At 44.5% G+C, this 24,828-nt stretch overlaps 1 protein-coding gene across 1 annotated transcript in view; it reads right to left on the bottom strand.

The window, feature by feature from the left end:
• The window catches only part of HCN4 (hyperpolarization activated cyclic nucleotide gated potassium channel 4), a 169,143-nt gene that overhangs the window by 111,771 nt on the left and 32,544 nt on the right, over window positions 1-24,828 (bottom strand). Inside the window, exon 2 of the mRNA XM_073361426.2 lies at window positions 12,447-12,870. Coding sequence (XP_073217527.2) covers window positions 12,447-12,870 — 424 coding nt within the window. The remainder of the gene's footprint in view (window positions 1-12,446; window positions 12,871-24,828) is intronic.

The raw sequence follows: 24,828 nt of genomic DNA, 5'->3' as shown, positions 1-24,828 counted from the left end.
GCTCATTGGACTCTCTCCATATTAGTTACAGGGTTACCAGCGGCTCCTTAGCTGCTCTTCCTGCTACACATGGGCTTAATCTGGAATTCAGAACACAAGACACAGCATTGGGGTGCTCCAGCAATGCCTCATGTGGCAACGTGATGGGAGATCTCAGTGTGACAAGTGCACCATGGCCCTATGTCGTACAGTAGGTGACTGGCCCATTACCAGCGTATGTAGCAACTATGGGAAGAGTTTATAGCTAGCTCACCTGGCTCCCCCTTATTTACAGGCCTCTTATGAAACCACCGTGGTTGGAATCTGAATCTCCTCCCTGTGCCGGACTCCAGCACTCCTTCACCTGAGACCCTGTGTTACCATGACACAGCAGCCTGGGGCTAGAATACAACTGAGCAGAAAACTCTACCCAAAAACAACCGTCTGGAAAAAATAGCCAGGACTGGGGAGGCATGGACTTCAAATGAGGAGCTGCTACAGATGGCTGGGAAATAGATCCGAACTCTCCATGAGGAGAGCAGCCTTATCACATTGCCCAGGATGCACTGGGAAAGGAACATCATATGGAGTAGTCTAGAAGAGAGTCCTATGGACAGCAAGTGACAGGCTACAGCAGCATCTCAATAGCACACAGAGCTGATTCTAGATAGATTTGATCATCCTGTCCTTAAATCACAGTGTGTTTGGTGCTGGTGAAAGGTGCCAGTGTGATAGCCTTGATGACTTGTTTACACCCCAGGGCAGGCAGAGGCAGGACAAACTTCCCTGTATCCGCTTACCAATGCCCTTTTACCCTGCTGTAGAGAGACCATCCTCCAGGACCTAGAGGCTGCCCCTGAATGGGAACTGGAGACCAATGGGGCTGGCTGTGGTGATGGCTTTGTAACAAACATGAGTCTGCCGAAAACTGATCAGGATAAATAGTCGAACAGTCATAAGATGGCATATAATGTTCACTCGCTACCAAGCTGGATCTGAACTAGTGACCTAGAGACAAATGGCTCTGCAGCCCCTGGAGTCATCCATTCTCTTTATCATCCCATCTCATTGACAATAGAAACATTAAATGTTCATAGAATCATAGAATCATAGAATATCAGGGTTGGAAGGGACCCCAGAAGGTCATCTAGTCCAACCCCCTGCTCAAAGCAGGACCAATTCCCAGTTAAATCATCCCAGCCAGGGCTTTGTCAAGCCTGACCTTAAAAACCTCTAAGGAAGGAGATTCTACCACCTCCCTAGGCAACGCATTCCAGTGTTTCACCACCCTCTTAGTGAAAAAGTTTTTCCTAATATCCAATCTAAACCTCCCCCACTGCAACTTGAGACCATTACTCCTCGTTCTGTCATCTGCTACCATTGAGAACAGTCTGGAGCCATCCTCTTTTGAACCCCCTTTCAGGTAGTTGAAAGCAGCTATCAAATCCCCCCTCATTCTTCTCTTCTGCAGGCTAAACAATCCCAGCTCCCTCAGCCTCTCCTCATAACTCATGTGTTCCAGTCCCCTAATCATTTTTGTTGCCCTTCGCTGGACTCTCTCCAATTTATCCACATCCTTCTTGAAGTGTGGGGCCCAAAACTGGACACAGTACTCCAGATGAGGCCTCACCAATGTCGAATAGAGGGGAACGATCACGTCCTTCGATCTGCTCGCTATGCCCCTACTTATACAATACTTATACTTATACATGTTGCCAGAAAGCAACTGTACAACTGCTTTTCTCCTCTCTATCCCAACCGCGCAGCTATTCAAATATTTGCCTTGCTCTTTATAATTCATTACAACACATTTTTTTATGCTATTCACTTTGAAATTGTGTAATTTCATTGCCCAGGTGGAAAGCTTAATTTGCACTACAGCTACATAACTTCCTGCTGAGGGCAAAATCCAAGACCAGACCTCGTTAGCTTTATTCCTCTAACAAAGACTCTGCTTAGGTTCAGATGTCAATTGCTAGTGGCTACAACCCAATAAGGGAGGTTGTGATGATGTGTAGGAGCAGAGGGGCACCCTTTCCCCCCAAATGACAGTTTGCTGCAAAAGGGGTCATTTTCACAAGTCAAACAGCAGCTCACCATGTACAGGGGTGAAATCCTGCCTCACTAAAATCAATGGAAGTTGGAATTAGTGGAGCTTGGATCTCCTCCGGAAGTAACAGATGCCAGGGCTCTTGGTCATTCTGTGCAGTGGGAATGCAAGTTACTAAGGCTTCAGCAGGAGTGCTAGAGGCTGCCCCAGTGGCGTTAAACCAAAAGCTTGATCATGCCATTTAAAGAAATGTGGGGATATACAGTTGGGAAGTCCACTGTCTAGACTCCCCGCAGTGGTGTGCCCAGTGGGTCGGCTTTCATTCAGAAATCTCAGAGACGGTCCAGGGTCATGCTACAGACTTTCCAGTGGGGGTTTGCCTTGGCTGTGAACATTAGAGATTAATAATGCCCTTGAGGTCATTTTCAAAACCTAGCACACTGGGGCCCCCAAACAATGTTGGGACCTCGCAGATCCACTGTAATACTATAATTTGACCCATCTGCTCCATCCCCAGTGCAGGACTGCGCCCTGCACTGCATTCTCTAGCGCAGCACTTCTCAGACTATGGGGCGGGCCTCCCACGGGGGGGATGGGAATCATAGAATCATGAATCATAGAAGATTAGGGTTGGAAGAGACCTCAGGAGGTCATCTAGCAGGGTCCTCTGTGTCAAGGCAGGTGCAAGCTGTGCGTTTTTTCATTTTTTAAGAGCTCTGGCTGTCAGCCCTGGGTGGCTGAGGCCTGTGAAGAAGGGCCATGCACACGCAGGAGGTGGGGATAAAGGGAACAGCCAGAGCCCTGCCACCTTAAGGGGCTCTCCTTACCCCCCTCCCCCTCCCCGGCAATCTCTCACCTGGATGCCGTGGGGCTCTGGCTATCAGCCCAGAGCAGCAGCAGCAGTGAAGAAGTAAGGGTGGTAATCTGCTGTGAAAAGTTATATTGACAAATATCACTTTTCACATTAACCACCCTTATTTCTGTGTTGCTGCTGGCCACTGCTCTCCACTCTTATTCTTTCTTCACAAGCTGATCCCTCCTTTTTATCATGTTTTTTTGGGTTTCTCTGAAGTCCCTCAAATGTGCCAATGTCTTTCTGGAACTGAGATACCCATTAAATTAAGTTACAGACCCTGAGAGCTGTATATTCTCCAGGCTAAACCTACACCCCTTACCAGTACTCAGCAGAAACAGAGGATAAGATCAGCAACCTGTTTGGTAGCGCTGAAGGGGAAAGGTTTTTTGTTCCTAGGGAAAATAATTTTTTTTAAAGTTGTCATTTAAATTTTTTTTCAGAAGTTTTCATGTTTTCAATTGAAAAAAAAAAAAAGAAAAATCCAAAACCTGAAATTTTTCCAGTTTTTGGTTTCCAAAAGCAAAAATAATTTTTGGTTTTTTGACCAAAAAAAAAAAAAAGTCCCACAGAAAAGTCCATTGTATTGAAAGCACCATTTTTTTTGTCCAAAACAAAAATTTAACCAGCGCTGTCATTTTGCTGTTTAAAAACAGATTTCTCAAGAAGGATATTCCACTGTTCTCCAGATACACATTTAATTTCACTAAGGAAACATTGGCTTTCACCTCAAATGACCGACAAGTCTATACATGGTACTACATACTAGTACTGAGTGTTAGGGTAGGTGCTACTGGCAAAGCTCAGCAAATTAGATTTATTATTCAGTCAGTTTTGCCTCTTTCTCAGTTTGAACTTTGTATGAGCAAAGATTTTTATTGTATTTAACATTCAAAATCTGAACCACTCGGCCTTGTTTTGATTGGATGCACAGATCAGAGGTTGACCACAATGGTCCCATCTGGTGGAATCAGAGGCACATGGTCTTGTTTCTGTTCCCTGACCGGAGGATTTTAACACAAGGTTTCAAGCTCAAATCCGCTTTCCAAGAATATTCTCTCCTAGTTATTTAAAACTGGCTCTTTCCATAGTCATCCCTGCCAGGACACTTGTTTGCAGGAATACTTTTAGAAAGCAAATACAAATGACTATCATGAACTGAATGAATTTACATTTTAGTTCAAGTGAACATTAGCGGAATTTTTGTTAAAGCCTTTGCCATAAGCCCATGGGGAAGTCGGGGTTGTATGTTCACAGAAAGGGAAGGTGCATGTACATAAATCAAGGAAACAAGCAGGGAGAACTGGAAGTCCTGGCACAGTCAAGGAATTATGATGTGATTGGAATAACAGAGACTTGGTGGGATAAGTCACATGACTGGAGCACGGTCATGGATGGATATAAACTGTTCAGGAAGGTCAGGCAGGGCAGAAAAGGTGGGGGAGTTGCATTGTATGTAAGAGAGCAGTATGACTGCTCAGAGCTCAAGTATGAAACTGCAGAAAAACCTGAGAGTCTCTGGATTAAGTTTAGAAGTGTGAGCAACAAGGGTGATGTAATGGTGGGAGTCTGCTATAGACCACCGGACCAGGGGGATGAGGTGGACTAGGCTTTCTTCAGGCAACTAACAGACATTATTAAATTGCAGGCCCTGGTTCTCACGGGGGACTTCAATCACTCTGATATCTGCTGGGAGAGCAATACAGTGGTGCACAGACAATCCAGGAAGTTTTTGGAAACTGTAGGGAACAATTTCCTGGTGCAAGTGCTGGAGGAACCAACAAGGGGCAGAGCTCTTCTTGACCTGCTGCTCACAAACAGGGAAGAATTCATAGGGGAAGCAAAAGTGGATGGAAACCTGGGAGGCAGTGACCATGAGATGGTCGAGTTCAGGATCCTGACATAGGGAAGAAAGGAAAGCAGCAGAATACGGACCCTGGACTTCAGAAAAGCAGACTTTGACTCCCTCAGGGAACTGATGGGCAGGATCCCTTGGGAGAATAACATGAGGGGGAAAGGAGTCCAGGAGAGCTGGCTGTATTTTAAAGAATCCTTATAGAGGTTGCAGAAACAAAACATCGCAATGTGTAGAAAGAATAGTAAATATAGCAGGCGATCAGCTTGGCTTAACAGTGAAATCCTTGCTGATCTTAAACACAAAAAAGAAGCTTACAACCAGTGGAAACTTGGAGAAATGACCAAGGAGGAGTATAAAAATATTGCTCAGGCATGCAGGAGTAAAATCAGGAAGGCCAAATCACAATTGGAGGTGCAGCTAGCAAGGATGTTAAGAATAACATGAAGGGTTTCTTCAGGTATGTTAGCAACAAGAAGAAAGTCAAGGAAAGTGTGGGCCCCTTACTAAATGGGGGAGGCAACCTAAAAACAGAGGATGTGGAAAAAGCGAATGTACTCAATGCTTTTTTTGCCTCTGTCTTCACGAACAAGGTCAGCTTCCAGACTGCTGCACTGGGCAGCACAGTGTGGGGAGGAGGTGACCAGCCCTCTGTGGAAAAAGAAGCGGTTCAGAACTATTTAGAAAAGCTGGACAAGCACAAGTCCATGGGGCTGGACGCACTGCATCCGAGAGTGCTAAAGGAGTTGGTGGATGTGATTGCAGAGCCATTGGCCATTATCTTTGAAAACTCATGGCAATCAGGGGAGGTCCCAGATGACTGGAAAAAGGCTAATATAGTGCCCATCTTTTTAAAAAGGGAAGGAGGATGATCTGGGGAACTACAGGCCAGTCAGCCTCACCTCAGTCCCTGGAAAAATCATGGAGTAGATCCTCAAGGAATCAATTCGGAAGCACTTAAAGGAGAGGAAAGTGATCAGGAAAAGTCAGCATGGATTCACCAAGGGCAAGTCATGCCTGACGAACCTAATTGCCTTCTATGATGAGATAAAGGCTCTGTGGATGAAGGGAAAGCAGTGGAAATGTTATTCCTTGACTTAAGCAAAGCTTCTGATACAGTCTCCCACAGGATTCTTGCCAGCAAATTAAAGAAGTTTGGGCTGGATGAATGGACTATAAGGTGGATAGAAAGCTGGCTAGATTGTCGGGCTCAATGGGTAGTGATCAACGGCTTGCTGTCTAGTTGGCAGCTGGTATCAAGCGGAGTGCCCCAAGGGTTGGTCCTGGGGCCGGTTTTGTTCAAGATCTTCATTAATGATCTGGAAGATGGCGTGGACTGCACCCTCAACAAGTTAGCAGATGACCCTAAACTGGGAGGAGTGGTAGATATGCTGGAGGGTAGGGATAGGATACAGAGTGACCTAGACAAATTGGAGGATTGGGCCAAAAGAAATCTGATGAGGTTCAACAAGGACAAGTGCAGAGTCCTGCACTTGGGACGGAAGAATCCCATGCACCACTACAGGCTGGGAACCAACTAGCTAAGCAGCAATTCTGCAGAAAAAGACCTGGGGATTACAGTGGACGAGAAGCTGGATATGATTCAGCAGTGTGCCCTCATTGCCAAGAAGGCCAATGGCATCTTGGGCTGTATTAGTAGGAGCATTGTCAGCAGATTGAGGAAGTGATTATTCCCCTCTATTCGGCACTGGTGAGGCCACAGCTGGAGTACTGCATCCAATATTGGTCCCCCCCCCCTAAAGAAAGGATGTGGACAAATTGGAGAGAGTCCAGTGGAGGGCAACGAAAATGATCAGAGGGCTGGGGCACATGACTTACGAGGCGAGGCTGAGGGAATTGGGTTTATTTAGTCTGCAGAAGAGAAGAGTGAGAGGGGATTTGATAGCAGTCTTCAACTACCTGAAGGGGAGTTCGAAAGAGGATGGAGCTCGGCTGTTCTCAGTGGTGGCAGATGACAGAACAAGAAGCAATGGTCTCAAGTTGCAGTGGGGGAGGTCTAGGTTGGATATTAGGAAACACTATTTCACTAGGAGGGTGGTGAAGCATTGGAATGGGTTACCTAGGGAAGTGGTAGAATCTCCATCCTTAGAGGTTTTTAAGGCCCAGCTTGATAAAGCCTTGGCTGGGATGATTTAGTTGGTGTTGGTCATGCTTTAAGCAGGGGGTTGGACTAGATGACCTCCTGAGGTCTCTTCCAACCCTAATCCTCTATGATTCTATGTTCCCCACCCTCTCCTCCCCCTCTCCTTAACTACCCTCCACACCCCCACTGTGTGTGTAGGGAGCTGGCTAGTTAGAGACACAGAATGATGACAATGGGGGTCACTAGTTAACAAGGAAGAGTGACTTCATGTTAGCCTCTCCTCAGCTTGCCCACACACATGCAGCCATTTCCCCATATCAGCTAGCCCTCAGCGCAGACAGACCCTCACTTCCCCTCCATCCCCCACATCATTCTGTCTTTCTCTGGTTGGCTGGCCCTCCACCTCACACCCTGCCCCCACAGTCAATCCAGTCTCACATGGCTCCCTGCTATAGCTGTACATTTCTGGCCCGTGACAGTGAGCCTGTGCAGTGAGGAGAACTGCATGGGAACTTGTCATCTGAGACAGATCAGCTGTAGGCACTTCAGGGTAAGAGACACGAGAACTGTCTGTGTGATTCCAGTGAGCAGGACAGACTAACCCTGCCCAAGGAGGAGGAGTAACTCTCCTCCCTGACACCTCACTGCTTTGTAGCATGTGACACCCCACAAGGACATCTCTTGCTGCTCCACCCAAAACCAAGAAACCTTCCTACCATTGGGTCATCCCTGAGAACCAGATGTTTTGGCTCAGTCCTGTGCCAAAGAAAGGGCTGGGCTTGCACTGCTGGGATCTGCATTGCAGTCCCCAGTGGCAATACATCGCCATCTGTCCCTTCCACTTGCAGCATAACACCTCGCTGGAGAGCACGATCTTCAGAGTGTTCCAGAGCATCTGGAGATGTAATGCAAATGGTAGCCACCCCTGGGCTTAGTGTCGCCGGCAGCAAAGGTGCAATAAACCACACATTAGTCATGTTATCAGACTCAAAATTAGGGGCCGCTGCCCACTGTGAGATAGGAGAGTAGCAGGGGAAGAGGGTTCCTGATTAGCTCTTAATTGCTGATGTTTTAAACAAGTTCAGTACAAGAAGCAGCCAAATTATTTAATTCTCTTGGACCAGCAGAACAATAGCACAGAAAGGAACAGATTCATGCTCCTTCAACACTACAAACTCCTGGGTTAGAGAGAGTCAGAATACTCATGTCAAACAAATCGGATAGCTTTCTTTGACAGGTAATAAGCCTTGTGGATGGGGGAAGCAGTTAACATAGTATATCTTGACATTAATAAAGCTTTTGATACTGTCTCGCATGACCTTCTCATAAACAAACTAGGGAAATACAATCTAGATGGAGCAACTGTAAAGTGGGTGCATAACTGGTTGGAAAACCATTCCCAGAGAGTAGTGATCAGTGGTTCACAGTCATGCTGGAAGGACATAGCGAGTGGGGTCCCGCAGGGATCAGTTCTGGGTCTGGTTCTGTTCAATATTTTCATCAGTGATTTAGATAATGGCATAGAGAGTTTACACTTATAAAGTTTGCAGATGATACCAAGCTGGGAGGGGTTGCAAGTGCTTTAGAGGATAGAATTATAATTCAAAATGATCTGGACAAACTGGAGAAATGGTCTGAAGTAAATAGGATTTAATTCAATAAGGACAAATGCAAAGTTCTCCACTTAGGAAGGAACAATCAATTGCACACATACAAAGTGGGAAATGACTGCCTAGGAAGGAGTACTGCGGAAAGGGATCTGGGAGTCATAGTGGACCACAAGCTAAATATGAGTCAATAGTGTAACACTGTTGCAAAAAAAGCAAACATCATTCTGGGATGTATTAGCAGGAGCGTTGTAAGCAAAAACACGAGAAGTAATTCTTTCACTCTACTCTGCACTAATCAGGGCTCCACTGGAGTGTTGTGTCCAGTTCTGGGCACCACATTTCAGGAAAGATGTGGACAAATTGGAGAAAGTCCAGAGAAGAGCAACAAAAATGATTAAAAGTCTCGAAAACATGACTTATGAGGGAAGACTGAAAAAATTGGGCTTGTTTAGTGTGGAAAAGAGAAGACTGAGAGGGGACATGATAACAGTTTTCAGGTACATAAAAGGTTGTTACAAGGAGGAGGGAGAAGAATTGTTCTGCTTAAGCTCTGAGGTTAAGACAAGAAGGACAAGAAGAAATGGGCTTAAATTGCAGCAAGGAAGGTTTAGGTTGGACATCAAGAAAAACTTCCTAACTGTCAGAGTGGTTAAGCACTGGAATAAATTTCCTAGGGAGGTTGTGGAATCTCCATCATTGGTTGATCACAGGATGACTATGAGCCGCTTTTTTCATGATATGGCCGTGAAAAAAGCTAATGCGGTCTTGGGATGCATTAGGCGAGGTATTTCCAGTAGTGATAAGGAGCTGTTAGTACCATTATACAAGGCACTGGTGAGACCTCATCTGGAATATTGTGTGCAGTTCTGGTGTCCCATGTTTAAGAAAGATGAATTCAAACTGGAACAGGTACATAGAAGGGTTACTAGGATGATCTGATGAATGGAAAACCTGTCTTATGAAAGAAGACTCAAAGAGCTTGACTTGTTTAGCCTAACCAAAAGAAGTCTTAGAGGAGGTATGATTGCTCTCTATAAATATAACAGAGGGATAAATACCATGGAGGGGGGAGAATTATTTAAGCTCAGTACCAATGTGGACACAAGAACAAATGGATATAAACTGGCTGTTAGGAAGTTTAGACTTGAAATTAAATGAAGGTTTCTAACCATCAGAGTGAAGTTGTGGAATAGCCTTCCAAGGGAAGCAGTGGGGGCAAAAGACATATCTGGCTTCAAGACTAAGCTTGATAAGTTTATGGAAGGGACAATATGTTGGGATAGCCTAATTTTGGCAATTAATTGATCAACTATTAGTGGTAGATATGCCCAATGGCCTGTGATGGGATGTTAGATGGGGTGGGATCTGAGTTACTACAGAGAATTCTTTCCTGGGTGTCTGGCTGGTGAGTCTTGCCCACATGCTCAGGGTTTAGCTGATCGGCATATTTGGGGTCGGGAAGGAATTTTCCTCCAGGGCAGATTGGCAGAGGCCCTGGGTGGTTTTCGCCTTCCTCTGCAGTGTGGGGCATGGGTCACTTGCTGGAGGATTCTCTGCACCTTGAAGTCTTTAAACCATGATTTGAGGACTTCGATAGCTCAGACAGAGGTTAGAAGTTTGTTACAGGAGTGGGTGGGTGAGATTCTGTGGTCTGCATTGTGCAGGAGGTCAGACTAGACGATCATAATGGTCCCTTCTGACCTTAAAGTCTATGATTTTATGATTTTTAAGAACAGGTTAGACAAACACCTTCTCAGGGATGGTCTAGAGAATACTTAGTCCTGCCATGAGTGCAGGGGATTGGACTAGATGACCTCTTAAGGTCCCTTCCAGTCCTATGATTCTACTCATCACAAATATTTGTGCCTGAATTAATCCTATTCTGAGTCATTTGTGAATGGATACTGATCTTATCAGTCATATTTATTCATCAGTATTAATGGACGGTTTTGGACGGACAATTTTCAGGCTATGGATTCGTTTGCTTCATCTACTCACAATTCATATTGTGTGTTTGGACACTTAATTCATATGGTATTGTTTCTGCTCTCTGATTGGAACGAGGAGGCCTGGATTCTGTTCCCAGCTCTGCTTCTGACCTGCGGTGTCTGGGGAAAGCCACTCCCTCCGCCCATGCCTCTACTTTTCTTCCCCACTTTCATCTGTCTTCTCTATTTACAAGCTATTTGGGGTGACTGCCCCTCACTGTCTCCCCACACAATGCCAAGCATAATGGGGCTCTGATCTTGATTGGGGACCCTTAGCACTACTCTAATACCAATTATTATTAATAAGGACACACAGATGAACCCCAGGGATTTCACAGTGACTGCGGACACTCCCTCCTTAGCCATGCCACTGTGGGAAGCATAACAGAAAATGGCACAATTGCATAAAATCAGTGCTCCCAAAACTGGGGAACCCAGGACTAGCTGGGGTACAGAGAAGAGAAAAATACATGACACTTGACCAGCCTTTCCTCCACTGCAGAAATGCTCCTGAGACATGGGTATAAGTATCAGGTGCTCCTTCCCTGCTCCTGTGGAGGGAGCAAGGGACTGGGAGGTGATCATTTCTTAGGCCATAGCCAAGGCAGGGGGCTCCAATCAAACCAACCTGGGAACCAGAGTACCAGCACCCATAAGTTGGAATTTCCTTGCAGGGCCAGGGAGGTGCGGGGGGCCGGATTGTTAGGTTTCTCCTTATCACCAAGCAATGCCTGTTTGCCGACAGATTGTCTGGCTTCTTTTTCCCCTGAACATGGCGCTTGAGAATTTAGAAAAGCTGGCAGGTTATAAATACATCACCAAGCTCTTTACTCAAGAGATAAGCATGTAATGAACTAAGTCACTTGGATAAACAAGTGCTGCAGGTTCATGAAAAAATGTATCTGTGGCCACGTCCATGTCTGTGCAGGCACCTGCAGAGAGGCTGATACCCTAAGTCAGCGTTTCTCAAACGCAGACACCTGCAGATTTTTTGTGGCCACGACAGCCTCTAAAGTATGGATGGAAATTGGGGGGCATTGCCCCTCCCCAATGTATACATTTATAGTGTGTGTGTGGGGGGGGAGACAATGTAAAGGTTCCACCACCTCCCGAACAGCTTAAGTCACAGTCCACCCCTTACCCTCCATCTCCCCTCCCAGAAAGCAGTGGTCCCTGCCTGCAGCACCCAGCTGTTGCTCCTGAATAGCTGTTACCAACAGCATGTTCCACCAGCAGGGATCAGTGCCCTGCATTCTGGGCAGCGCCTCTGGAGACACGAGGGGCCAGTGTGCGTTGGGCCTGTGGCAACTGTTGTCTGTGAAAGCAGCTACAATGTTCAGTTGTTGGGGTGCTCCTCTGATCAGCTCCCCCACTCCCACCCAGCCAGGGCATGGAGAGCCTGGGACTCTGCAGGCAGCCGATGAGTTCCCAACCCACCTTCCCCAGGGCGGGTTCTTGCTGAAAGGCCACTGGAGATAGGGACAGAGGTGGGTCGGAACTTGGATATATATCTGTGCATATTTATTTGTTTTTCCTAGAGTTAATTAAATATTTTAGGAAAGATTGTCAGATCGGCCCCCTGCACGATTTCGTGGCCACACTCAGAGCTGTGAGTTTGTTGTGAGAACCCCTGCCCTAGGTGATTTACCTGGTAGTGCTTTCTGGCTCTGGAAAAGCAACAGCAGGCAGACTGGCTATCCATTTCTCCTTGCGGGTACTCTACAATCTCATATGACATGCGTGGGATGACCTGAATTTACTCTCATTTTAAACAGTGCAACATCATCCAACGTTACATCATGACCCTTAAAGAGACAGTACAGTCTAAAGCAACAGTGCCTAAATTTTGCCAGGTTGAGGGTCCTCCTGACAACTTGCCAAGAGCCACATCTAGAACCCAAGTCTTCTCCCACTTACAGTGGTGTGAAGTGGGAGGAACCGCACTCCTGGTGTGAGGGGAAAGGGGCCTCAGGACCCAAGTGAACATGAAACACAGCCTCTGCTCACCTCCTCCCATTGGTGGATGTAGCGGATGAGCCTGGAGAGCCTTAGCAGGCGCAAAAGGCTGAGGATTTTGGTGAAGCGTACGATACGCAGAGCCCGGGCAGTCTTGTAAACCTCCGAGTCGATACGGGTCTCCACAATCAGGAAGATATAGTCCACAGGGATGGAGGAGATAAAATCCACCACGAACCAGCTCTTCAGGTACTTCATCTTAATTCGTTGGGGGTCAAGGATGATCTCGGTGTTATCCTCTACCACGATGCCAGTCCGGAAGTTGAGGACCAGGTCGATGAGGAAGAAGGTGTCTGAGACCACATTGAAAACGATCCATGGGGTGGTGTTCTCGTCCTTGAAGAAAGTGATGCCCACAGGGATAATGATCAGGTTTCCCACCATCAGGAGCAGCATGGTTAGATCCCAGTAGAACCTAGAAAGCGAGACAGAGACAGGAGATCAGCCAAAGGAGGTGCCCCAGGGCGAGAGAGACCAAGTCATCTGCTTTATAAAACTGTACTCTTATTAGCTTCCCCAAGCCCTGCCTGCCTGTCAGAGGTATGTCTAGGGCACACCAGATGACTACTGTATTTAGGCATTTAACGTAAAGAGGGATAATAGGTTGCTGGCATGGTGGGTCCTGATGGGGGTGTAGGGTGCAATGGGGGTGTCCACTCCAAAATCCTGATCAGGGCTTTGCAATAACCCAAGAGACCAAGACATTTATATGGCTTACAAAAACAACCACCATTCTAACAATAAACAAACACTACCAAAAAAAAGCTAATGGAAGGGATACAAACCCTCCCACTTCCGGCATAAGCCAACCTTTGATCTTTGGGAGTCAGAAGAAATATAGTGCTTTGAGCAGGCTCTCTCAGAACTGCCCACTTCGGGTTTCTTGAACCTGCCTCTGAAGCAGATGGTGCTGATCACGATCAGAAAGAAGACTCTGCATTACATGGAGCCTGAGAATTCAGCTTAGATTTCTCACTGTGCCTAGCGTGTGCAGAAACTGGATTTGGGGAGTTTAGACAGTGCTCCCTGGATGCCCATGCAGTGCAGAAATGATCAATACAGCTCATAGTCGCGTGCCTGAAGATATGTATTTCATTGTCAAAGTAACCAAGGGAAACATTTCACTTCTGTGCCCTCAAACCAGTCTCTGATACTCTGGTCTTTTCTTTATTGGTCAATCAATATTATCTGAAGGGCTCTCAGAACAGCATTCATTTTATTTTTGGAAAGCACTGTGTGTCTGAGCATAATCCCTGATGTTATAAACCACTTGCTGGTTTTACCAAGTATTAGTAGAATAGATAAGTGATCACATGATGCTGCTGCAGAAGCTAATCCAGAGTAAGACAGACAGAAAACCTCACTAGTTCTCAGACTTTGCTGAGGAGTCTCACAGTAACCTAGTGGCCTCACTCCAAACCTCAGAGACTTAACTCATGGAGACATCAATGTAACGTGGCCTCATTATCACCAAGATTGCATTACTTCTTAAAATAGCAGTAAATGCCCTGTAGTATATCATGTAGAAGTAGCATAAACAATTAAAATTAAAATGTGCTTGTCAAAGTAAATGAATGAAGTGCACAGGACAAACTCATCTATCGGCTTTGTTTGCTTACTCACACAGTCACAAGATATTTTATTTATTCTTCATTTCCTGAGCAACCAATATATTCTTTGCCATGGAGAGTACAAAGAGGAAGACAAGGTCACTGTCCCAAAAGGCTTACAATACAAGAGATAAATTCCACTCCTATTTACACCAGGGGCACTCTTCAGTGGAGCTGCTCTGGATTTTCATTGATGTAACCAAGCACAGAATTTGATCTGTGAAACAGACATAGCACATGTTTCTTGGCAAATTGGCTACGTAGCCAAGATGGGTTTGCATCAACCACACCCAACTTTGGGATGTTCAGAATGAAGATGTAGGTAAGAATTTTACTCCTTCCGCCTGTATCTTTGGCTAGATTCTCAGCTGGTATAAAACAGCATAGCTCTAGCAAGTTCAATGGAGCTGTATCAATTTGTGCAAGCTGGGGATCTGACCCCTCATCTTTATTTTGTTAACAAAAGACTTCTCTGTATAGATCAATGAAAATTGCACTCCCCAAACGTAAGATATATATACACACAGACAAACAGACAGACAGACAGACAGAGACACACACAACACACAGAGTGGGGATTTTCAGAAGTATTCAGCATTGACCTAAATCTGGTCCCATTGAAGCCCATCGTAATGAACTTAAGTGGACGCAAAGTTAGGCCAACAGTGAGTGCCTCTGAAAATCCCATCAGATAATTTTATCTTGCTCTTCGATGCATGGTCATTGCCCTGCCACATACCCAGTGCAACTGCCTATCTAGCATGCAAGCACAGTAGCTGATGTTAGAAGCAACGAGATGAGTCTGTATGCCTCAGAGCACCGTCATTCCATATCGCAATACGTGCTAGTACTGAACAAATCCAAGCTGCAAACTTGCTTATTAAGGGCCTGATATGATGACGCAGCTTTCCTTTTCAAGTAATTTAGATAATCACACAACAGCATGCAAGTCTGGAAGAAATTGATATATGTGTTCCCAAGAGAAAAATCCTTTCAGCCATCTTTAATCTAACCGTTGGAATACAGAGGGAGATGCACACACAGAAGAAGAGCATTATTCCTCCCCAAGTTTCAAAGGAAGCAGATGAAAGCTAAAGCAGCAGCCAGACCTGCATACACATAAAGGTGACAGTCGCTTTCTGCAGAGATCTTTTGATTTCTCTGCCTGCCTTTCTCAACATCAGCAGGTGATTTTAGGGTTCAGCAGAGAGTGAGAAACTGATGGCATTGGCTAACTAGTCAGTGTGAGTAGCAGGAAATTTCCCACACACAGGTTGAGCAATATACTTCAATCCTGATTTGTAGCACTCCCTCGTATTCCAGTCCACTGTAGTTTAATCCAGATACACAGCTCTGCCAGCTCCCTGTGGTCCTGAATACTGCAGTCTCTGCTGCTCCAGTCCTAGGACCCCCTCCTAGCTCTGTCAACACATGTCAGCCTTGACCTGATCAACGGCAGTGCCGCTGACATTATAATGCTGAGTTTCGAGTTTTGTGCGCGTGTGCACATACACACACACAGTTGTTTTGTGAGGCAGACAAGCGGAGATTAAGTCATAACCTTCATTTCCATGTGGTACTTAAAGCAGAGTTTTAGCCCAGGTTTGGAGAAGTGAGTCAAGACAAATGCCATCGATTCCTTTTGTTCCTGGCATTTAGAAGGCATCACATATGGAACAGAGACAATGAGCATCTATATCCAGTGTACTGACTACTCACTAATGAGTGCCCCAAATGGCGAGCAAATACAACTTTTGGCCTCTACGAAGAAGATAACTGAGGTTGAAAAGTACCAGGATTTTGGCCTAGACACCATTCCCACACTGCAAAAAGAGGTGCCTAGTGGAACTTGCTAACCAGAATTCCTAGAAGTTATAAATGCAACAATGAGGAAGCCACAGCTCACCTATATCTAGGTCAAATGCAACACACTTAGTGAAGGATCATTAATTTAGTGTCAATGGTTGCTCAGTGATCCCAACATCCTAGGGGTCAAACATCATAATGTCATTTTATACTTGCAGTAAGAAGCCTTTTTTTGCCCTTTCTAAATTATTGACGGAAATTAATAAAAATGCATGTGATGTTTGGAAGGGCTCGTAGCAATTGTTAATAATTGTTAATAAATTGTTAATAAAATAAAATAAAATTGTTAAGCAATTGTTAATAATTGTTAATAGAAATGCACTGCATTTCTCCAGCACCTCCCAAGGATCCCAAAGCACTTCCCAAACAGTAACAAATTTAGCCTCATAACTCCCCTGAAAGGTAGGTAAGGATTATCACCTCCGTTTTACAGATGAGGAACCGGAGACATGGGGAAGTTAAGGAATAGTCTAATGGTCACACAGCAAGTCTGTGGCACTGCAGAGAACAGAACTCGACTCGCAGTTCTGTGCTGTGACTACTAGATCTCAAACTTTTTCCATAGTGGGGACTACAACTTACAGAGAGATTGGCTTAAGGATGTTTCCCTTCCCATTTCCTGTCTTGCTGACCACAGCTCCCCTCCCATTTCCAAAAGCTTACATAGAAAATTAACAGTAGGAATGCATGTGATTTATTTTAGCTGACTTAGTGCTGGTTTTCCTCTTGTTTTGAGCTGCTCAGTCACACTGTCTGACCAGCCAGTTCTAACATACTTGCTTTTAATACAATACTATCACACACCTTACAACTGAAAAAAATCACACTGCAGCCCACACCCTTAACTCTGACCTGCTAATCTGTAATTTAGTTACAACGTTCTATGGATATGCCTATGAAAGAGGATGAGCATGTGCATTTCAATCATATTTGTGTGAATTTCTGAATGGCAGTGAGTATTGCATAGCTGATCTGATTTTTTAAAAGTCACAGTGTAAATACCTAGCAGATGTTCGTTTGTGATTTTTGACCAGCGAGTCAAATCAGCTTTCTGTTCAATACCAAGTACATGCTGTGTGGACGTGCTAGGACTGTTTTTTTACAATAACTGACATTAAATTAAATATTGTAGTGTTGGAAGGACAAAGTTCAGAGTGCACGCTGCAGTGGGATTTTCAGTTTTTGGCTGTGTGCATTAAGAGGGGATATTATTATGGAACAGAAAATGATTGTGTGTCAGAGGGGTATCAGTGTGTTGGTCTGGATCAATATCATGGACGGTATCAGTCTAATGTTTGGAGACTGGTATTGTGTTGGGCACGAATGCTACCTTAACTTACGTTCTCCTGGATTTTTTAAGTGTCCACAGTTTCATAAGAAAAATATACTTAAGCAACAACAAACAGGAAGGAATGCAAGCCAGAATAGGGAAAGAACAAGTTAAAGAATATTATGATAAGTTAGATGTATTCAAGTTGGCAGGGCCTGATGAAATTCACCTGAGGGTATGTAAGGAACCACTGAAGCAATCTCAGATTATCTTTGAGAACTCAGAGCACAGGTGAGGTCCAGGAGGATTGCAGAAGGGCAAACATAGTGCTGTTTTTTAAAGAAGGGAGAAAAGGAGGACTTGAGGAATTACAGACTAGTCAGCCTAACTTCAGTTCCTGGAAAGGTCCTGGAACAAATTATCAAACAATCAGTTTGTAAGCACCCAGAGGATAATAGGGTGCTGAGTAATAACCAGCATGGTTTTGTCGAGAACAAATCATGCCAAACCAACCTAATTTCCTTCTTTGACAGGGTTATTGGCCTTGTGGACGCCGGGGAGGGTGGGGGGGGTTGGAGGCGGGGGGTAGTAGACATGCTATATCTTGATTTTAGTCAGGCTTTTGACACAGTCCCACATAACATAAGCAAACTAGGAAAATGTGGTCTAGATAAAATTACTATGAGGTAGGTGCACAACTGGTTGAAAAACCACACTCAGACAGTAATCATCAATGGTTCACTGTCAGACTGGGAGGATGCATCTTGTGGGGTCTCTCAGGGTATGTCTTTGCTGCAATTAAAAACCTGCAGCTGGCCTGTGCCAGCTGACTCCGGCACATGGGGCTTGGGCTAACGAGCTATTTAACTACTGTATAGACATTTGGGCTTGGTTGGAGCCTGGGTGCTAGGACCCTGCGAGGTGGGAGAGTCCCAGAGCACAGGCTGCAGCCTGAGCTCAAATGTCTACACAACAATTAAACAGCACCTTAGTCTGAGCCCGAATCTGCTGGCACAGGAACTGAGGGTGTCTGGTTGCAGTGTAGACATACCCTCAGGGGTCTGTCCTGGGTCTCGCACTATTCAACGTTCTCATTAATGAGCCATGGTGGAATCCATGAAGTCACTATTCCACCTAAACTCCAGACGCAGGCATCTAAGTCAGGTGTTATGTGCCTACGTCCCAGTTTTGGCTCCACTGTGATTTAGAAAACTCCTGTAAACTCTGTAGCTGCCTAAACTCTCTCCGCAACTGAGCTTTTCAGAGTAAAAGTTCCCTGGGTCCCCACGCTCCTGTTTCTGGGCATGTGAACAGCTGCCTCTCTCCTGTGTCTGGACTCCTCTCTTCTGCCTGAGCCCCAGAGCGATTCACAAGCCAGGGGAAGAAAGGCGTTCAGCCACCTAAGTTGTGTGCAGGGCCCACTCCAGCAGACATGCTCAGAGACTACCTAGCAGACTGGGTCCAATTCAGAGTCTGGCCAGAGAAGGAGGTGGTGCCCACCTAACATCTCTTAGCTCAGTGGTTAGAGTACTTACCTGGGATGTGGGAGACCCAGGTACAGCCCCCGCCTCACCTGGCAGAGGGGGAGAAAGACGCCTCCCTGCAGCCTGGACTTAGGTGCCTATCTCCATGAAAGGTGTGTGGCTTACACACCCTTTGTTCTTGTCATCATCTCCCATTGGCTAGCTTAGGTGGGGGCTAATGTGTTGGCTTTTGTGGATTGCATTCCAAGGCGCTGATCTCTCCCTATGCAATGGATAGGGAGTCTAGGTACCTAACCCAGCGTTGCAGATCTCAGTGTTGAACCTGTGATTTTCTAGGCCTCTAAAAGTTAGGCACCACAAAGCTTGGTGTTGCAATGTCTAAATCCCTTTGGGGACCTTTCCTTAGATAATGCAGCAGAGAGTATTCTTATAAAATATGCAGGTGGCACCAAGCTGGGAGGGTTGCAAGCACTTAGGAGAACAGGATTAGAATTCAAAACGACCATGACAAATTGGAGAATTGGTCTAAAATCAACAAGATGAAATTCAATAAAGACAAGTGCAAAGTAGTTTGCACTTAGAAATGAAAAATCAAAGGCACAAATACAAAATGGGGAATAACTGGCTAGGTAGTAGTGCTGCTGAAAAGGATCTGAGGCTTTTTCTGGATCACAAATTGAATATGAGCCAATCTGAAGCTGTTGCAAACAAGGCAAATATCATTCTGGGATGTATTAACAGGACTGTCGTATGTAAGACATGGGAGGTAATTGTCCTGCTCTGCTCTGCTCAGTACTGATGAGACTGCTGCTGGAGTACTGGGTACAATTCTGGATGCCAGACTTTAAAAAAAAAATGTGGAGAGAGTCAGAGGACAGCAACAAAAACTAAAAGGTTTAGAAAACCTGACCTATGAGGGAAGATTAAAAACACTGGGCATGTTTAGTGTTGAGAAAAGAAGATGGAGTGTGGACCTGATAACAGTCTTCTAATATGTTAAAGAAAACAGGGATCAAATGTTCTCCATGTGCGCTGATGGTAGGACAAAAACGTAATGAGCTTAATCTGCAGCGAGGGAGATTTAGGTTAGATATTAGGAAAAACTTTCTAACTATAAGGGTAGTTTAGCTCTGGAATAGGCTTCCAAGGGCAGTTGTGGAATCCCCATCACTGGAGGTTTTTAAGAAGGGTTTGGACAAACACCTGTCAGGGATGACCCCGCTTCATCATGCAGGGGATGGACTGGATGACCTCTTGAGGACCCTTCCAGTCCTACATTTCTATGATTCTAACATTAACTCTAAATTAACAAAGCATTTGGTCCATTTTCAGCCTTCATTGCAATGCAGTCAGCTCTGGGTTGAACCAAGTAGCTTTCTGCCAATGCACAGAAATGAAGCAAAAGCAAAGCCGGAATATCACCAGGAGTGGAATTTAAATGAGATACCATGGCTAACCTTCCTACTTTTACAAAGAGTGCAATGGTATATTTAATGACTACATCCCACCATCTCCAACAAGACCAATCTTGGGTGCTGGTTAAGAGCTGATTCAGAAAAAAGAATTCCCCTCTTTATATGGTCACTCTTTACATGGGAATGTTTCCTAAATTTCTGCCTTTAAGCATTCCCCCCCCCCCCGACAAAGGAGCAGCTCCCCTCTCCTGGAGGATGCAAGTTGAATGATATATTACTACACTCACCAGCAACTTTCTTGACAGGAAACAGGCCACAGTTTAATTCCCTGGACTGCTAGTCAGGCTAGAAATAAAAATCATTGTTTGTAAAGTGCATTAGCAGATGTCAGCATGACTGGAGTGGGGATGGTAGGGTTTGGGGGGGTTGGAGGAAAGGTTCATTTCAGAAAGCAGCTACTCACTGGGTAGAATGAGGAGCGAGAGACACAAGGAAGGAGCGATAGACAGACACTTTCCTCTATTTTGAGTATTATTTTTTCCAACCAGGAGTTGGTGTATTTCTGTTGGATGGTCATAACTTTGCATTATTCACAGAGATAATAGAAGAGATGTGGTGAGTCACTGCTACTAAATGTATTAAAGGACAGTTAGGCAAATACCCAATGTAGGAATTCACCTGCTAAATAAGTTCATTTACTCATAGTGATCTATTCAAATGTGCTATGCATGCTCTCTGAAATAAACACCCACAAAGAGAATGCTTGTGTTAAATGACTAAAAAACCCAGAAAAGCTGAATGCTACATAATGGAAAATGATTAGGGGACCTGTTAAAAGAATGAGATAAATTACTTTAATTAACTCCGTACTAAGCTATGCAAATAAGATGTATACTCTGCCATCCATAAATAACCACTGAAGAGTACCGATAATAAGGTGTGCATCACGTGACAGCATACTGCAAAGTCTGCTTCCTATAACAGTTTACCAGACTAACACCCTGGCCATACTCATCAGTGCTGGCTGCTTCCCATCAGTTGTGCATGTTCCAATTCTCCATAGAACCTGGACTACACCAAACTCCATCTCCACTGCAGGTTAAAATGTATGCAAGCGGATGGAATGTGAGCAATGGTGCTGTGCCAGACCTGCAATAGAGGCTAAGGTCCAGATCCTTACAAGATATTTAGGCTCCTAACATCCACTGAAATCAAGAAGAATAGCCATATTGGGTCAGACCAATGGTCCATCTAAGCCCAGTGTTCTGTCTCTGACAACAGCCAGTGCCAGATGCTTCACAGGGAATGAACAGAATAGCGCAATTTCAAGTGATCCAGCACGCTCTCATTTGTCCTAGATTCTGGCAGTCAGACATTTAGGGATACCGAGAACATAGGATTGTGTCCCTGACTAATAGCCATTGATGGACACTGATGAACCTAGCCTCCATGAATTTAGTTAATTCTTTTTAGAACCCTGTTATACTTTTGGCCTTCACAACATCCCCTGGCAACGAGTTCCATAGGTTGACTGTGCACTGTGTAAAGAAGTACTTCCTTTTGTTTGTTTTAAACCTGCTGCCTATTAATTTTATTGAGTGACATCTAGCTCTTGTGTTATGTGAAGGGGTAAATAACACTCGCCTATTCACTTTCTCCACATCATTCATGATTTTATTGACCAAAGGAAGTTAGGAGCCTAAATATCTTTGAGGATCTAGGTCTAAGTTACTAAGACAGGCCCTGATCCTGCACATGTTTAACTTTACTATCATTGACATCAACAGGTCTGCTCCAAGTAGGAGACTTGCATATATGTTTAAGTGTTAATAGGGTCAGAGACACAGGTAGGGAGGGGAACCAGACAAGGCATTCACTCCTGGCATTGGCCTATGTCTCAGTGGATTAGAGCTACTCTGTCACATCTGATTCACTACAAACAGTGCTCCAGCCTTGATAAAATTCCTATGGAATTCACTCATCAAGTTTGGGGAGGAGGAAGGGTTAGCAAGATATTTTAGATGTATTTAGCCTTTCAGTTGAATTATCTTCATTATATATTAAATTATCCTGCACCCAAATTTGTCTGAACAGTCCAGGACTCTGTATGATTTTCAGAGCAGATCAAATATGCCTACATTATTATTTCCCCTATAACATGTAAGATGTATTATGCTATATGGGTGGGGGGGAGGAAGGAGAGTGAGAAAAAAAAAGGTAATGCAGTAATTTGAACTGGTATTTGTAGCCCAGATTTTGGTAGTGCAGTAGCTTGCTAGTGTTTCTCCTTCAGCAGTTTTTTACCTAACTCTATATAATTAACAAATAACAACCAACACTTGCATTTTTCAAAGTGCTTTTAAACATTCATTAATCCCCAGTAGTGCTAGGCAAGCAGACCTTTTTATCCCCACTTTACAAATGGACAAGACAATACAGAAAAGTTAAATGACTTGTCCAAAACAATATGTCAAGACAGTGCCAGCGCTGAGATTAGAACACAGGAGATTTTGGCTTAGTTCTATGCTTAATTCCCTATTATACACTAAAATTGGAGCATTTTATTGTCACAGTAAAAAATATAATCACACATATAAATATGCACTCAGTGATATTTTTTATTCCAGTTATAGAGTTTAATAGTTTTCAAATGTTCAGTGCATTGATGCATTTACCCTATTATAACACAGTAAAATATGATTTATGCCCTTTAACTTACAAAAGATAAGGCATTAAATCAATAAGAATTAGTTTAAATTATTAGTGTTTTGATGTCATCTACTCTATTTCATGCTGTTTAAAGACATGAAGAGCTTTGCATAGCACAGTTCACAAAGAGATGTTTATAGAGAAATTCAAGAGAATCAAGAACTACCAAAACTGGCCTTATGTCAAGGTAATCTCTGACAGAGAATGTGGTAATCTATGGTATGCAATAGCACAATGCTCTAAATAAATCAGGGCCTTGTTAGTTCTTAGTACAGCCTTTGATTTCAGCACGAACTTTTCTGGTCAAACTGCATGCTCTGGGACGGACACAAGGAAGCATTATGTCCCTTGCGACTGGTCCATTTCAGCACCCTGGACAGCTCTTTCCAGTGGACTATTAAGCAGTTGCTGAAATGGCCCTCTGGGGATAAACAAATGATATGCCTATTAAAACAAACAGCCTTTTAATTGCTATGATTAAGAAAGTCTTGGACCTTGCACTTTCCATTAGTTCAAATGAAGGAGTGCAGGATGCAATAAAAGGAACCCATTACCAAGAGCCCCCCTTCCATCAAATATGAACAAAAAGAAATTAAAAAGCAGTCAACCTTGAATGTGCTCTGGCTTCTACAGGAAGGGAGAGCACTTCATAAACTTGGGGCCTTGAGAGAAAAAGCTCCAGCTCCTGGATGCTAGGATAGCCAGCAGCTCCAGCCTCAACCATTGCAGCTACTGGGATGAGCTGTAAGACAATAGACTATCCCCCCAGCAAGACTGGATCTTCAGGACTCAAAGCATTTCTATAATCTTCACCAAATATCTACTGTTTTATTTGATTTAACATTGCCTTTTAAATTATTCATTCAAAGGCTATGGTCCCTTCATGTCAGTGTGCTGCTCCTCAAGTATATGGAGCTTGTGATAACACCACTTCATTTTGCTTTTCACCCTTTCACATGAGGATCTCAAAGCTCTTTGTAGGCCTTTGGGAATTAACTTTCCCAACACATTCCTATGAGCATAATTAGTCCAATTATTCAGATGGGAACTCAATCACAGAGAGGGTAAGAAACTTGACTGAAGTGAGTCAGTGACAGAACTGGGATCAGACTCTAAGTCCACACTAACCACCAAACCACACTTCTTTTTACCTGTGACCCTTCAAGTCTGACAGGATGGTATTTTTTTAGTTCACATAAGGAGAGTGGAAAGTTGTATCCTTGTGCACAATTTCAACCACAAACAGACCATGGACACTGACTGCCCCTTCCATCCTGACGAGTGGTCCCTCCAATCATGGTAGAGGCTGGTTCAAAGGGTAGAGAGGGTGTATGTATGTAGCTTGCACTGCCACTGGCTGTCCTCTGTATGTCTCATGGTCTCCAGATCTGTCAGGCCAACAGCTTTCTCCAGCTGCAAATATTCCCCCAGATTCCCTTTCCCATTGGTTATTGTATGCCAGTCCATGCTCCGCAAGAATCATAGAATCATAGAATATCAGGGTTGGAAGGGACCCCTGAAGGTCATCTAGTCCAACCCCCTGCTCGAAGCAGGACCAATTCCCAGTTAAATCATCCCAGCCAGGGCTTTGTCAAGCCTGACCTTAAAAACCTCTAAGGAAGGAGATTCTACCACCTCCCTAGGTAACGCATTCCAGAGTTTCGCCACCCTCTTAGTGAAAAAGTTTTTCCTAATATCCAATCTAAACCTCCCCCACTGCAACTTGAGACCATTACTCCTTGTTCTGTCATCTGCTACCATTGAGAACAGTCTAGAGCCATCCTCTTTGGAACCCCCTTTCAGGTAGTTGAAAGCAGCTATCAAATCCCCCCTCATTCTTCTCTTCTGCAGGCTAAACAATCCCAGCTCCCTCAGCCTCTCCTCAGAAGTCATGTGTTCTAGACCCCTAATCATTTTTGTTGCCCTTCGCTGGACTCTCTCCAATTTATCCACATCCTTCTTGTAGTGTGGGGCCCAAAACTGGACACAGTACTCCAGATGAGGCCTCACCAATGTCGA

Source organism: Lepidochelys kempii, chromosome 10 (genome assembly GCF_965140285.1).
Source record: "Lepidochelys kempii isolate rLepKem1 chromosome 10, rLepKem1.hap1, whole genome shotgun sequence".
Classification (NCBI taxonomy): domain Eukaryota; kingdom Metazoa; phylum Chordata; order Testudines; family Cheloniidae; genus Lepidochelys; species Lepidochelys kempii.
This window is presented reverse-complemented; position numbering and strand designations above follow the sequence as displayed.